The sequence below is a fragment of the Polypterus senegalus genome, chromosome 7 (genome assembly GCF_016835505.1).
Source record: "Polypterus senegalus isolate Bchr_013 chromosome 7, ASM1683550v1, whole genome shotgun sequence".
NCBI lineage: Eukaryota > Metazoa > Chordata > Cladistia > Polypteriformes > Polypteridae > Polypterus > Polypterus senegalus.
Window position 1 is genome coordinate 36,749,769 of NC_053160.1, and position 15,662 is coordinate 36,765,430.

Sequence of the window (15,662 nt, forward strand, 5' to 3'; positions counted from 1 at the left end):
AACAGTATTCTGATATTGTATTCTAATTGAACACTCACCAAACCACAAGCCAGTTCAGCAATTTAGTCAAAAAACAACAAGCCAATGAAAAATTAGCAGAACTTGTCAAAGGCTTCCTGGTAATGGCAAGCAGAGCATGTTGGTATCGTCTTTGAACAGCTCGTCATCAAATACTTCATCAGCTCCTTGCCATCCGTCCAGGTGTCCACAACTGTTGAGGAAATGTATGAAGACCAAAATCACATTGGCCCTGGGATCAGTCTTCTTTCTGCCATTACCATTCTCCTATAGCTTTTAGGTGGTGTTCAACCAAAGGTTAAATTAATGTGTAGCAGCCTGTGACAAGAACACTAATGTAGTTAAAGCCTCAGGTGTGCTCTGTGATTTATTGTCTTGCTACAGCCCTGGACTTTCAAGCACAAGGATGTCAACCCCACTGTTTAGTATAAAATGTTAACAATATCTATACTTGTTAAGTGCTGTGGGTTATAGTTTAATTAAGATAGGTGCTGTAATTATATCAGTTATCTTTCTGCTGTCTGCCCGTCTCTTTTCAAACACACACACTCCTATAAGTACACTTGATATGTGTTTCCTATAGTGACTCCACAGTTTATAGCTGTTTGTAGAGAGCTGAACACTGTGCGCAAGCACTTCATATGAAAAGTTGTCATACAAACATGAAGTTTATGAGGGTGTCTTGCTTCAGATTCTGGGCCTGGGAAATTTTTACTTGGCTGCTGTGAATGCCATAATCAGTTCTGATGTGCAGTATTTTTTGTTTGTTTTTTAAGATAAAGCTATCATCTGCCTCCCAGATTTCCTGTCAAAGTAGAATACAAACACTGTGATCTCAGCATCACTGTTACTCTGTTTGCTCTAAACACTCAAAAGAACTCCCAAGAAAATTATAATAAAAAGTATAATATAGATAGATGATAGATAGATAGATAGATAGATAGATACTTTATTAATCCCAAGGGGAAATTCACATAATCCAGCAGCAGTATACTGATACAAAGAAACAATATTAAATTAAATAGTAATAAAAATGAAAAGAATTAAAATAAAATTAATGTTCGCATTTACTCCCCTGGGTGGAATTGAAGAGTCGCACAGTGTGGGGAAGGAACGATCTCCTCAGTCTGTCAGTGGAGCAGGACGGTGACAAAAGTCTGTCACTGAAGCTACTCCTCTGTCTGGAGATGACACTGTTCAGTGGATGCAGTGGATTATTCATGATTGACAGGAGTTTGCTTAGTGCCCGTCGCTCTGCCACAGATGTTAAACTGTCCAACTTTAATCCTACAATGGAGCCTGCCTTCTTAACAAGTTTGTCCAGGCGTGAGGCGTCTTTCATCTTTATGCTGCCAGCACACCACCGCGTAGAAGAGGGCACTCGCCACAACCGTCTGGTAGAACATCTGCAGCATCTTACTGCAGATGTTGAAGGATGCCAACCTTCTCAGAAAGTAAAGTCTGCTCTGAGCTTTCTTACATAGATTTTGATTTATGAAATGTGTAAGAACCTTCTGCTCTTTGTTGTATCCTATTTTCCTCAGAGCTTTTCTGACTTGTCTGTATGTAATACATTACATTATGCATTTTGGGTGGCTTTGCAATTCTGTGAAAACCTTAAAGTAGCTTAGAGAGTCTGTGAGGTTCTTTGACATCTCGAAACCTTAAGAAGGTTCCATGCTTTTTCGTTCACTCCAGGGTTACAGCCTGCAGAATTGTATCACATGAGCCTGTGGAGAAAGGCAGAAACAAAACTAGGACACACTCATCCAACTTCTATTGGTGTAATTTAGACCCACCAGACAAACTAACTAGATGGCAGGTGTGTCCTTTGTGCCACCCCAGTGCTTCTCACCACAGTCTGTTGACTGCTGTTTTTTCTGTTTCAAACCAAATTCTTAATTTATGGCCTGTCTTTGCAATTTATTGAACTTATCAGTTTCAATTAGTAGTTTTTCTCTACTCTTAGTTTTCAGTTTTTAACCTGTAGCTTTACACATATACTAGGACCCTGGAATGGATCCCAAACTCAGTAACACACTGTGTATGAAATATGTCAAAACAGAAAACTAAATAACCAGTCTTAATGATTTAAAGAAACTAAACCACCAACATTTAAGGAATCTGAACTATATAATAATAGATGTTGCCACCATATTGATACTTCCAGAAAACTTGGCATAGAAGAACAACAGGAAAGAAGTCTTCCCCCACAATACTGTGCATTTGAATTTTATATCTACCTCTTACCCTCATTCATGAGTCAGGAGTTTTGTCTTCAGTTCAAATGCACAATATTCTGGGGATAAGGTATTTCCTGTGGATCTCCCATGCTGAGTTTTGCGGAGGCAAGTGTTGAAAATAGCAACAAATTTGCACATTTTGCACATTCGGGCTCTATGAATTGATAACAGACATGTGGATTATATCACATTGCATTCCATTATATCATAAACTCTTTTTCCCTCCATTCTGAAAAAATACATGAGATTAAACATTTTACTCAACCACCACTACAAACTACATGGGGTAAAGTATCATAATAAAATATGTTTTGAGTGGAGTATTCATTTAGATTAGGAATGTCTGTTACAGGGCCAAGAGGTTTAAAGGGGATTAGAGTTTATAAACAGATCTATGTTTTGATTCTGAAAACATATTTGGTGACACTGCCACATAGGTACATGCTTTTAATGAATTAAAAAATAAGTTTTTTATTTTAATTTCAGTTCATTAATTCTTAATTTTTTGGTAATGCTTTTAATTGGAACCATTATATGAAATTACTTTAAAAAGCAGGTTATTAGTTAAGAACACTTTTGATTTGCAAGCTGCAAATTGAATCAGTGCATTTTAAATATGATAGATTCAACTTGATCTTTTAAAAAAATACAGTACATAAATCAGACACAACATTAAAACCAACTTCCTAATATTGTGTAGGTTTCCTTATGTCACCAAAACAGATCTAACTCATCCAGGCATGGACTCCACAAGACCTGTGAAGGCGTTCTGTGTTTTTTGGCACCAAGACATTAAGCAGCAGGTCCTTTAAGTCCTGTAAGGTGCGAGGTGGGGCCTTTGGTTTTTCAGCACTTTGTGCTACAGTGGCTCTATGGGATCGGACCAGATTGGCTAGCCGTTGCTCCCCGCGCGCATCAGTGAGCCTGTCACCGGTTCCCTTGTTGTCCTTCCTTGGACCACTTTTTTCTTAGGTGTTATCTATTACATACTGGACACACCCAGCCGTTTTGGAGATGCTCTGACCCAGTCATCTAGCCCTCAAAATTTACTCTTTGTCAAAGTCGCTCAGATCCTTACGCTTGCCCATTTTTTTTGTGCATCCAACACATCACCTTCAAGAATCGACTGCTCACTAACACATGCCACACCTTGACAAGTGCCATTGTAACGAGGTAATCAATGTCATTCACTTTGCCTGTCAGGGGTTTTAATGTTGTGGCAGATATGTAGGTATATGATGATTTTTATAGCTATATTTTATGTGTTTTTTGTTCTACATTCTTCATTACTTTTATTTTATTTTTCAGCAAGGATCAGTTAGTTCTGAAACTGAGCTCTCTCAGTACTTTTCACATGACATCCCCAGTCAATCTTCTTTCTCTGATACCTTGGGAACAGGATCAAGTGATGAAGAGCAGCTCCGGCATAAAAGCTGTGATACTTCTTTAGACGAAAATTCAAATCTACCCATCAGCTCAGGTAAATGGAGTTTTGCAGAGTAGACATTTATATATTCTTTAGGCATTCCCAACTTGTTCAAGTTCAGTCTTGAAATGACCAACTGGTCATTTTACACAGTCTGCATCATGCTCGCAAAGTCTTCTTTTTTTTCTCTTTTTCAACATATATAAGGGAATAGTTTACTACATGTAATTTGTTTTTGTGCCGGCAATACACTGTTCTTAGTTTAAATTGCAACTATTTGAAAGTGTGGTGTAATTTTTTTTTATTTATTATGATTTTTTTTTATTATTATTATTTCTGACAGTTTTGTTGTTATTATATAGATTTCCATCTCCTTTTTTATTATTTTTGGAGAATTCAGTATGTACTTGCATTTATTTTTGATTTTCATGCCTGCGGCAACGCACATGTTTCCAACCTTCTCCACCTTAATAATGTTATATTTTGTTAACGTTATGTTTCTGTTTGTTTACATGATGCCATCTTGAGGCATATCATGATTGCATTGATGACATAATGAAAACTGTGGTAGCAATGTCTCACAAAGCTTTCCCTCTGTGAGTTCTTGGTAGTTTGGTAGTTTAGCTTTCAAAAATCAAGTAGAGAGATTCATTTTGACTTTGGCTTACTATTTCAAAACTATTGTTTTTGATTCTACATTAACTTGGAGTTCAGTTCCCTCATTCTTTTGGTTTTCACTTCTGCCTGTTTGACTTCAATTTGTCTCTGATTTAATTATCGTCTCTCGGTCTGCTCCTTTCTCACAGCAATTCTTGAGTACTTAAAACGTGCTTAGAACATTATGATCTCCCACTGTTTCATGTCATGCAAGATGGCCATGACATCATGGCCTCATATGGTAAACATAACCACAGCAACCATTGTATAGTACTGTAAAAATTGCCTGAGAACATGGATCAGCTTGTTTTTCTCATTTTTGCCTTTATTTTTGGGCCTATTTTGTGTGTTTTTCACTTTTGCAGCTATTTGGAGCTAGTTAATTTTAAGAAGGCAATATTGCTGACCAGATAGGATCAAGTGAGTGAAGCGAATATTAGAGAGGTCTACTTTGACTCCATGTAGCCTTATTTTGTAAGCCCAGCATTATTAGTTTGCTAAGTAATTAAACTCTTTTTGTCCCTCTGTTCCTACTACAACCTTATTCAAGCAACAGCATGTTTTGTGCCTTCTCTGACCCAATTTTTCTTTAATATTTTCTTTTGTTCCACTTGAGCTATAAAAGGTGTGACTGAAATACATGGGATTGAGTGTATAATGTATGTGACATTTTTACTGATTTTTTAAAATAAAATAAAACCATTTTTAGTTGACAATTACTTGTTTTATATTTCTTTTAGTTGATTTTAAAGAGCCAGCTTCAGTCACCATGGATGCAAGCCATATTTCACCTGGGAGTAATGGGAATGCAAAAGGTCCTGCAAGGAGACATGTGGATATTGTACAGCAGAAAAGTGTAACCAATAGTCCTAACTCCGTGCGCAGCCCTTTGCTGAGACAGAGGCATGTAATATGCTATGAAGATGATATGAGTGATGATGAAGATGATGATATGGCACATGCAGAAAAACATGGCTCCCTCCTCAGGTTTAGGAGACCTCTTAAAGGTGGCATAAAAGGATTCAATAATACAGTAAAGAGTATGCCAGAAGATGCTTCTGGAATAATAATTGCTACTTCTTCTGTTGAAGTAGATGATGAAAGTCAAGACAGTAGTGAGATGCATAGAAGCTTTAGTGGGGAAGTGCCTACATCACTCTGTGGAAGCTCCATTGAGTCAGCGGATGGAAAAATAGCAGACCAACCATCACAGGGTTCTGAATCTCCTTTCATGCCAATTCGTTCTTTTGAATATGAAGGTAGTAACAACAATCTTGGAATTAAAAAGGAGAATCAATGGGAGGGCCAACTAGAATCAAAGCGTTCACCCAAATTAGAGCATAAGGCTGTCACTAGAGTCAAAAGCATGATGAGCATTGAGTGTCCAAATGTGTCTCATCGAATGAAGAATGAGGACCACAATTGCCAGACTGCAAACAAGGTGATGCCTCGACCTCTACCCCACAGCAAAAAACTTGAAGGAGATGATTTCATAGGGGCCTATTACTTTGAAACAGTTCAGCTAGTAAGGAAAGAGTCTGAGTCATTTGGTCTTGACTTGGAGATCAAACCGGTGCCTTTGAAGATGATGATAACAGGCTTAAGGCCAGGTGGTGCAGCTGAAAGGGTGAGTCTTTGTTTAAGTGTTCTTAGGTCAATATTATTAGGTGTTCTTTGATTGCTTTAAAATTATTTAAAAAAATTTTAAAAAATCTCTAGAATTAGATTAAATTAATTCAAAAGTGTAATATATTCAGTGTGTGCTATCTATGATGTCAGTCATGATTCACTCATTCAGGAGTGTCATTTTCAACAGACTCATTCCAAGGTTTTTGTCACGTGCAGTAATAAACTGTATTGCATTTTTTGTTCCAACAGAAGACATCTGTAACTTAACACTATAACCAAATTAAGGAAATTTTAAGTAGAAACAAGTGATAGGAAATGTAAAAAGGCTGATAGACCGAGTACTAATACTATTATGCTGAGATTTGATTTAAAAACTTCTTTGAGCCTGAAGTATTTTTTAGGTTTCCATACTATAATATTTTGAAAATTTTTTTGGAGCTTCATTTTCGTATATAACTTTGAATTTTGTTGCGCTTAGGGAAATTTTCATTTTTTTAATTTAAATTGTAACTGTGTCACATCACCATTTTGAAAACTGCTCTAGGTATGTAAGTGTTGTTATGAGATCTTGTCTAATTGCCAGGGTCATCCTTCCTGATAGGAGCTGATAATTGCAGTGCAATAATATGAACTGCTTTGTCCAATCAGTAAACAAGCTCTGTCGGAAAGTCTTGCTTTCAGAATTTGGGTTTTGACTCATGTTTTTTTTTTTTTTCAGCTTCTTTGTTCCTTGTTTTAACAGTTTGGCTCTGGTTGTATTGTCGAATTTTGGTGCACAACTCTGCAATTTTTTCCTGACAATAATTATGGGTTAAGCCTTTAGTTTAGAAACACAGATTGCAGTGCTCTGAAATTCTTTAGTTGTTGGATTTCCTGGCTAGTTTCCAAGAAAGAAATCTTTTGTTTAATTTCTAAATGAAACTCATATCCTGGTTAGCTGCTATTAACATCTGTGTAGTGCTTTTTAATAAATAGAGCCAGTAGTCAACCTGGGGATGTTAGTTTGAGAAAAGAACAGGCATCTGAGCTGTGGATCTTATGAATGGTTTTGCGTTTCTACTACTTCCACAACACATTGGAGGCAATTGACTTAGACAGAGGGAAGGTCCTGGAAGGTCAGCCTGCCTTCTTTATAGCTGTTAATGGAATTTTCGTTATAGCTGTTAATGGAATTTGTTATTTATTTAAACAATTTATTCCTGCTCTCATTCTGCTCCATTAATAAAGAAAGATCACAAAAATATTTAATGGTCCCAAATGAGATGAATACTTCTTCTACTATTATTTTTTCCTATATTTTTCGTATTTAAATGTTCCTTTATTATGTTTCGGTGTCAGTTAGTGTGTTGCATTAGTTATACAGCATTTAGTACATGATTCTCTTCAGCAGTGCTAATGATTGTGATGCACCTGCTGTTGGAATTAAAAATGCATTGCACTTTTTTGCCTCCTGCATTACAAGGTACATTCTAATAGATGGTGCATCTCAAGTGTTACTACTGAATATGCTAAACAGATTTTAACTGCCAAGCGGACAGAAAAAGGAGTATAGATATTTTTCCATTATATACAGGTGCCGGTCATAAAATTAGAATATCATGACAAAGTTGATTTATTTCAGTAATTCCATTCAAAAAGTGAAACTTGTATATTAGATTCATTCATTACACACAGACTGATGTATTTCAAATGTTTATTTCTTTTAATTTTGATGATTATAACTGACAACTAATGAAAGTCCCAAATTCAGTATCTCGGAAAATTAGAATATTGTGAAAAGGTTTAATATTGAAGACACCCGGTGCCACACTTTAATCAGCTAATTAACTCAAAACACCTGCAAAAGCCTTTAAATGGTCTCTCAGTCTAGTTCTGTAGGCTACACAATCATGGGGAAGACTTCTGACTTGACAGTTGTCCAGAAGACGAACATTGACACCTTGTACAAGGAGGGCAAGACACAAAAGGTCATTGCTAAAGAGGCTGGCTGTTCACAGAGCTCTGTGTCCAAGCACATCAATAGAGAGGCGAAGGGAAGGACAAGATGTGGTAGAAAAAAGTGTACAAGCAATAGGGATAACCGCACCATGGAGAGGATTGTGAAACAAAACCCATTCAAAACTGTGGGGGAGATTCACAAAGAGTGGACTGCAGCTGGAGTCAGTGCTTCAAGAACCACCACGCACAGACGTATGCAAGACATGGGTTTCAGCTGTCGCATTCCTTGTGTCAAGCCACTCTTGAACAAGAGACAGTGTCAGAAGCGCTTCGACTGGACTGCTGCTGAGTGGTCCAAAGTTATGTTCTCTGATGAAAGTAAATTTTGCATTTCCTTTGGAAATAAAGGTCCCAGAGTCTGGAGGAAGAGAGGAGAGGCACAGAATCCACATTGCTTGAGGTCCAGTGTAAAGTTTCCACAGTCAGTGATGGTTTGGGGTGCCATGTCATCTGCTGGTGTTGGTTCATTGTGTTTTCTGAGGTCCAAGGTCAATGCAGCCATCTACCAGGAAGTTTTAGAGCACTTCATGCTTCCTGCTGCTGACAAACTTTATGGAGATGCAGATTTCATTTTCCAACAGGACCTGGAACATGCACATAGTGCCAAAACTACCAGTACCTGGTTTAAGGACCATGGTATCCCTGTTCTTGATTGGCCAGCAAACTCGCCTGACCTTAACCCCATAGAAATACGCCAGACCCAATAATTCAGAAGAGCTGAAGGCCACTATTAGAGCAACATGGGCTCTCATAACACCTGAGCAGTGCCACAGACTGATCAACTCCATGCCACGCCACATTGCTGCAGTAATTCAGGCCAAAGGAGCCCCAACTAAATATTGAGTGCTGTACATGCTCATACTTTTCATGTTCATACCTTTCAGTTGGCCAACATTTCTAAAAATCCTTTTTTTATTGGTCTTAATTGATATTCTAATTTTCCGAGATACTGAATTTGGGACTTTCATTAGTTGTCAGTTATAATCATCAAAATTAAAAGAAATAAACATTTGAAATACTTAGTCTGTGTGTAATGAATGAATCTAATATACAAGTTTCACTTTTTGAATAGAATTACTGAAATAAATCAACTTTGTCATGATATTCTAATTTTATGACCGGCACCTGCACTTTGTTACAATGCAAGCTGCTACATTCAAACTTGATATAAGGTACTTTTGATTGATTTTATTTGAACAAAATAACATTCCATATGATCAAGTCTAACTTACACAACTAAAAAAAATAACACATACAATCAAATCAATGAATTCACCCCATACCTGAGAGAAAGAAAGGAGAGCCAAAAACAAGAGCAAATGTTTAAAAATAACAAAAAAGGGAGAATGTCCTTTTCTCTGATATTAAAGAAGGTACCTTTTTGACCACAGGAAGGAAATATGTGACATGCATCACTGCTGATAGCTTAAACTCTTACCTCAACTAGTTGCACAGTGTAACTCCACTTAAGTACATTTCAGTATATTTAAATACCTCTTTGTATTTAGGTTCACTGTTTATCTCAGCATTTGCACAGTTGCCATGTAGGTGTCTTCGGTACAAGTCACAGGGACCAACTGATGATAAAAAAATGTGTATATTCATCAAGATATTCAAGTACAAATCTGGGTGATTTAAAATAAGTCAATATTTGTATTTATTACATTAATTTCATTATTGTAAACTGCAATTTTGTTTGAGGTACCTACTTTTATAATTATTTTTAAATTTATTTTATTACTTATTTGCAAGTTAATTTCTTATTGCATTTGTTTTTTCCTTCAACATTGGCAGTTTCTGATATGTTTTGCATTCATGATTTCTAAAAGGACAAAATATATTTTAATACATGAGAGAAGATTTTTCTTGGTTTGCAAATGGATGTATTTTCCTAAAATCGTATTCATGTGTTTTTTGAAAACATAATTGGGTATGTAATGGAAAATTGTCATTTTTCAGTACTCTTAGAAGTCAAACTGCATTTCAGACATGAAAGAAAAAAAAATCAAAAGAACACAGGGCTCAGTGAACATTTCGTGAGCTTTCAGCAGCTGGCAAATTTCTCTTGCCCTGTACAATTAATTGTTCCATGTTTTGAACTGAGCTATCTTTGTGGATGTTTGTCCCAGTAGCTGAGTTGATGGCTCTTGAATATCAGACAAATCTGTGACCGGGACAATCATTTGACATATGACGTCCAAGTGGTTGTAGATTTTATAGCACACTCAGTAATAGTTTTTGTTGCAAGCCCATCGCCATTAGATAATCACTAAAATGTTCAGAGGTAACATCAGACTCTAGAACATTTTGCAGTTCTATTCATTTCCTGTTCCTCATTTACTAATAAATGGCTATTTTTGGAGACGTCATCCATTTTTAGGTTGCTCTGTTCATGATTCTCTCCAACAGTACATAACTAGTAAACTCAGTAAGTTATGTTTTAAGTGGTTGTGACTGGGAACATTTAAAGTCAGTCTTATTTTCTGAAATAATCACCATCCATTTATGCACTTTTAATGTTCATTTTAAAAATATCGCTATAATGAGTGGGAGATGGCCGGCAGCTTTGCCCAGCCAAGACACCTCATCTTTGTATGGTCCGGGGAAAAAGCATGGACAGAACAGTACCTCCCCCAGGATGCTAGATGGCAGCCCCCATTACTGGCAGTGGTGCCTCGGATTCCCACTGGGCTTCATGGGAGATGGAGTTCTCTACAACCCTTTTGGGATTAGGGGGTGCTGCAGTTGTTCCTGAGCCCGTGTAGGTGTTTCTTCCATCACACCCGGAAGTGCAGCTGGAAATAGATTATCTAACACCTGGAGCACCTCCAGGTGGGCTATAGAAGGAGCCAGCAGCCACCACTCCGGGAGCCAGAGTCGGGAGGAGGGAGACAGAGCTTGCCGGAGATTAGTGGTGGAAAAAAGAGAAAGAGAAGAATTGTGTGGAACTGTGTTGTGGGCTCGTGGGGATGGGGAAGACGTTTCACATGAGTATAGAAAAATAAAAAAAAACATTTGTGTTTTTATAAGTGTGCCTCTTTCGTCTGTCTGTGTCGGGTTAAGCGCTGGTATAGTGTCATTGTCACAAAGGTTTAGTTTACCATTGGTACTGTTTGTGTAGGTTTATAATTAATTGATGTTTTAATCAAGAGAAATTGCAGTTAAAGCACAGGCCTACCTGGTCTCAACCCTGACACTGCTCTTGGCTTGTGTCTTCTTGTTTTATATTTTAGAATTCCTTTCTTTTAAATTGTTGAAAACATGCAGAAAACATGACACAAAAAAGCATGGCAAATCTTTTTTTTTTTTTTTAAGGGCTGCTATTCAATTTAAAAATATAGTCATGGTTAATCGCACAGTTAAAATTGTTAATGGAAATTAACTAAATGTTAATCATAATTTATCATATTTCCTTCAGGCATATTAATATGTTTCTATAAAGCAGAAATAACCCAGAAATAATTTTTAATACCAAGCAGTTTTAATAATCTCTTGCCTATTCATATTACATTTTTTCAGTTAGTTTATTGAACAGCTTTGTGTGACACTAATCAGTCAACAGATCAAAGTAAGTTTGTATTTTGATACACATCACAATGCAAATTAGTCTGGTACTTTGGTTCTTTCAATAATTCTGTCTTTAAAATGATATAGAGATGAAAAGTAAGACATTATTGGTTTTCTTAAGCATGCATGAATGATGATTAATCAGAAGCTCTACTCTTTTTTTTATTGTTTTTCTTTAAAACTGAAACACTGCATATACACACATGCGCACATACACACACACATACAGTATATATATATATATATATATATATATATATATATATATATAAAATGTATTAGCTGTGCTAACCATCTAAGACAAATTGAAATCTAAGTAATTAATGCAGACCTCAGCGTTGATGTTTGTAGTGCACCATGTAATGTGTATGTCTCTGTTATATGCCATTTGGTATGAGATATGTAACAGCAGTGTTAATGTTTGTGATGCATCATCTATTGGAATGACAAATGTAATGAGTTACTAAAAATGGTTGTGATGTGCCATCTTTTGAAATGACAAAGACATGGCAATCAAATGGACACACAGATGCTTCATCATTTTATTAAGGTGAGCAATGAACAGGTCAAAGTTTGCCCAAGTAGCTGTCTTTTTTTTATGCATTACTCCATAAGAGATTTTGTATATTCATTTCACACTTGCAGTGAGTTTTATCTATAATTAGATTCAAGGAAACTTAATGTAAATGAAATGTTAATTAAGGAGTGGTGATCTGCATCCCTCGTTATAGCAATCAGAAACAGTGTGATAATCCCTAATTCTGATTGGTTTCTTCACATTATTTAACTAAACACACTTCTAATAATATTAATCTTCTGCCTTTTTTCCTATTACTTTGCAATACAACCCCCGATTTGTAAAAGCTAGCTTGATAAAATCTTCAACTTGTCTTACTGCATTGTAAATTGGATTGATGTATAAACATGATATCTTGGTTTTTGGCACTTTTAATTTGAAAACAGTTGTTATTTTTAATGTATAATGGCTGTCTGTGAAATACTGTATCATTGACCTCTTAGTAAAATAAATTGAATATGCAAATACATTTATTATCATTTTAAAACAGTTAACGGGGGTGGTAAGTGTTAATTACATATGCTGCAATAACAAAGATGTTGCTGTCAATTTTCTTTTGTATTTGTAAATGTGAAGCAGTTCTGAAGTGTAGCCATCTGGGTATAGCACCCCTCTGCTGGATTTTAAGAAATGATTTAATTTATAATAACTGTCTTTGATGCAAATGCCATGTTAGTTCTGGTGTTCTTATGGACTCAAATCCAAGTATTTAATGTGTCTTCACAAAGATTGCTGTTTTCTGAAATTCCCATCACTGGCTTGCATGTTGCCTACAATGCTGAACTTTATGTAAAAGTTAGGAAACTGGGGGATAGATGATTGGACTTGTATAATGTTACAGAAATAATTTTAAAGAGGGGGTGCATAAATATATATTTTTTTCTATTTGTGTTTTTCTTTGCCATCTTCCATATGGTCTCTAGGCAAAAGTCACCTTAAACTTTAATGCCTTAACTCTTATGTCAGGTTGTTTTTATTTACAGTTAGACAGCCTTCTGTGTCATAATTCTTAACAGGGTAGTCGCTTCAGTTTCCATTCTTCAACTTATTTTTCTCTAGTTTCAAACACCTTCCACTTTTCTTTTCTTGTTTCCTGTAGCTTCTCTTTCCTCCTGCCAGTCACGTTCTTGTAGAACATTAATTTCTCAAATCTGTGCCTGTACGTAACATGTTTAAAACCCAAACAGAAACATCCTTAAAATAGCCTCCAGTGTCAGAAATGGCCTTTGAAACCCCTTAGCTCATCCTCCCAGCAGTCCTCTTAGCAATTCTGAGTCCCAGCTCCCAATTAGAGGGCAAGCAACCCTCAGCTAGCCGGCCAACTATAAAGGGTACTAGATGATGCCCATAAAACATAAACAGCCGTATTTAATGTAATTCCTGGACTTTAACTTCTGCCCCCTGGTGGTATGCTCTCTCTTGAACAGAGGGTGAACTGTCCTCTGGCATTCTATAGGAAGGTAAACCTTTTCTCTTCAGGACACACAGCTACCCAACTTCAGAAAGTCGCTGAGCATAGTTATGGGACAGAAAAATGGTGGGTAGTTTGATTCCACTGGTTATGGTTAAAAGAATTGCATTTGCCAGTGCACCTTCCAGCAGGACTTCTCATGACCTGACTGCTTAGCTGGGACAACTTGGCTATTAGTTAAACAAATAAGCCAGATGGACTGAATGGTCTCCCCTTGTTCATCAATTGTCTTATATTCTGATGTCTGCCCTGTATTATGGCAGACTACGTGCAGACCCGGTCCTGACCTGGTCCTCAGTCACAACACTAAACATTTATTAAATGATGGTTACCATTTACTGACTAGGGACTTCATACTGCACACTACAGCCCTTCCAAAGCAGTCTTGATTGAATTTAACAAATAGAATAGCAGATTGTCAAGATTGCTGGTGGTGTTGCAGAAAGTGTAATCCCAAAAGGTGCTTGGGTTAAAGAACTCAAGACTTCTGTTCACAGATTTTGTTTTAGTGCTCTTGTGCAAAAAGTTTACACCTCCAGTCTATTTGTACTTGTGTCTATCCATAAGAGATAGTAAATATGTTACATCAATAAAATATTATTTATTACAGAGTTCTTGTTTTAATTGTAATGCTTTTTATTGTAAAGATTTCCATATCAAAATGTCTGAAATGCCAACTTTTTGCACTTTTGCCCTTTAAGATTACTGATTACTCTGATATATTCTGTAATGTTGGAGTTTGTCCATGGCAGTGCAGTTCAGAGTCCACAAACCTCACCCACAATCTTAGACTTTACCTCTCGATTTATGATGTCATATATTTCAGGAATCCTCAGGAAAGCTGAGCCCCGGCGATGAGATTGTAGCGATTGGCGGTACATTGATCAGCTGCATGTCCTACCAGGATCTCTGCAACCTCATGCACAGTCTGCCCATCACGCTGACATTTGAAGTCAAGAAGTCAGTGTCTGGTAAGTTGCATCTCCAAAAATAGGGTGTTTATTTATGGATACTGCTGACTTTTATCAATGATTCCTTTAGTTATACCAGTCGGCTTTTTGTTATTCCTTGAACAGAATGTGAGGCATTTTTCTCTTTCATATGATTTCTAAGCCGTCCTTATTACTCCAGTTTAAATATTTAATGAACATGTTTGTTGTATCTTCTTTTTGGGGTCTGCTTTGGCACTGTGACAGTTCAGGCTAGACTGTAGGATACAGTAGTAGTAGTAGCAGCATTGTCAGCTATGATAGATTTGATAGAAAACTATTTGGGTTATTGCCGTTCAAACAAGTATAGTGTTCTATAAAATGTCAGGGGTATTGTCTTATCTTGAAATGAATATGCTAAAAAAATTATTTCACTTTATGAGTGTAAGACTTGGTTAACAATTCTTTGTGTTACTGTGGCACACTGTACATAGGGCATGTGTACTTAGCTCAGTGAACATTTTAACAGTTATTTTGCTATGGAAAAAAAATTAACAGCAGCAAATAGTTTAAATTTAAAACCTAATTGTGTAGCCCATGAGAAAATAACTCATGAGACAGTTTTTTTCTGCTGACCCTGCTGAGTCACAGAGTGTGTTAAGTGCTTCTGGTAGCTAGAACACGGTTTCCTTGAGCACACAATGTACCTTTCCCAGTCACTTTGCTTTTATTTCAAGCTGCAATGATACAGGCTTTAAAGTCAGCATGAATGGTATGTGACTGTGAGTGCTTCTGTTTGTCTTTATGTCTTTACATCCATTGGATTTATTTCCTCCCTGGTTTTTTCTTGCCTGCCTAAATTATCCATTTAACAAGGCTGGCATGGAGGGGCAGTGGTTGACACTACTGAGTCATATATCCACCTTCCTGGGTTTAAACCCTGACCTGCTGTCAGTGTACAGTTTGTTTATTCAGTGGATTCAGAAACTATTCAGACTCCTCCACTTTCTGCACACTTGGCTGTATTGTAGATTTAATTTTAAATAAAAAAAGCATTTTTCTCCTGTCAATCTATATTCAGTAACCTATGACAAAGTAAAATCATTGTTTCAGAAAGGTGTACACATTTATTAAAAATCAAAAACTG

General features: G+C 36.7%; 1 protein-coding gene across 4 annotated transcripts in view; it reads left to right on the forward strand.

The window, feature by feature from the left end:
• Nucleotides 1-15,662, forward strand: part of pdzd2 (PDZ domain containing 2) — a 456,165-nt gene that overhangs the window by 404,013 nt on the left and 36,490 nt on the right. For all 4 annotated transcript variants that reach the window (XM_039758492.1, XM_039758493.1, XM_039758494.1 and 1 more), the window contains 3 exons: nt 3,570-3,741; nt 5,085-5,971; nt 14,413-14,557. In XM_039758492.1, coding sequence (XP_039614426.1) covers nt 3,570-3,741; nt 5,085-5,971; nt 14,413-14,557 — 1,204 coding nt within the window. The remainder of the gene's footprint in view (nt 1-3,569; nt 3,742-5,084; nt 5,972-14,412; nt 14,558-15,662) is intronic.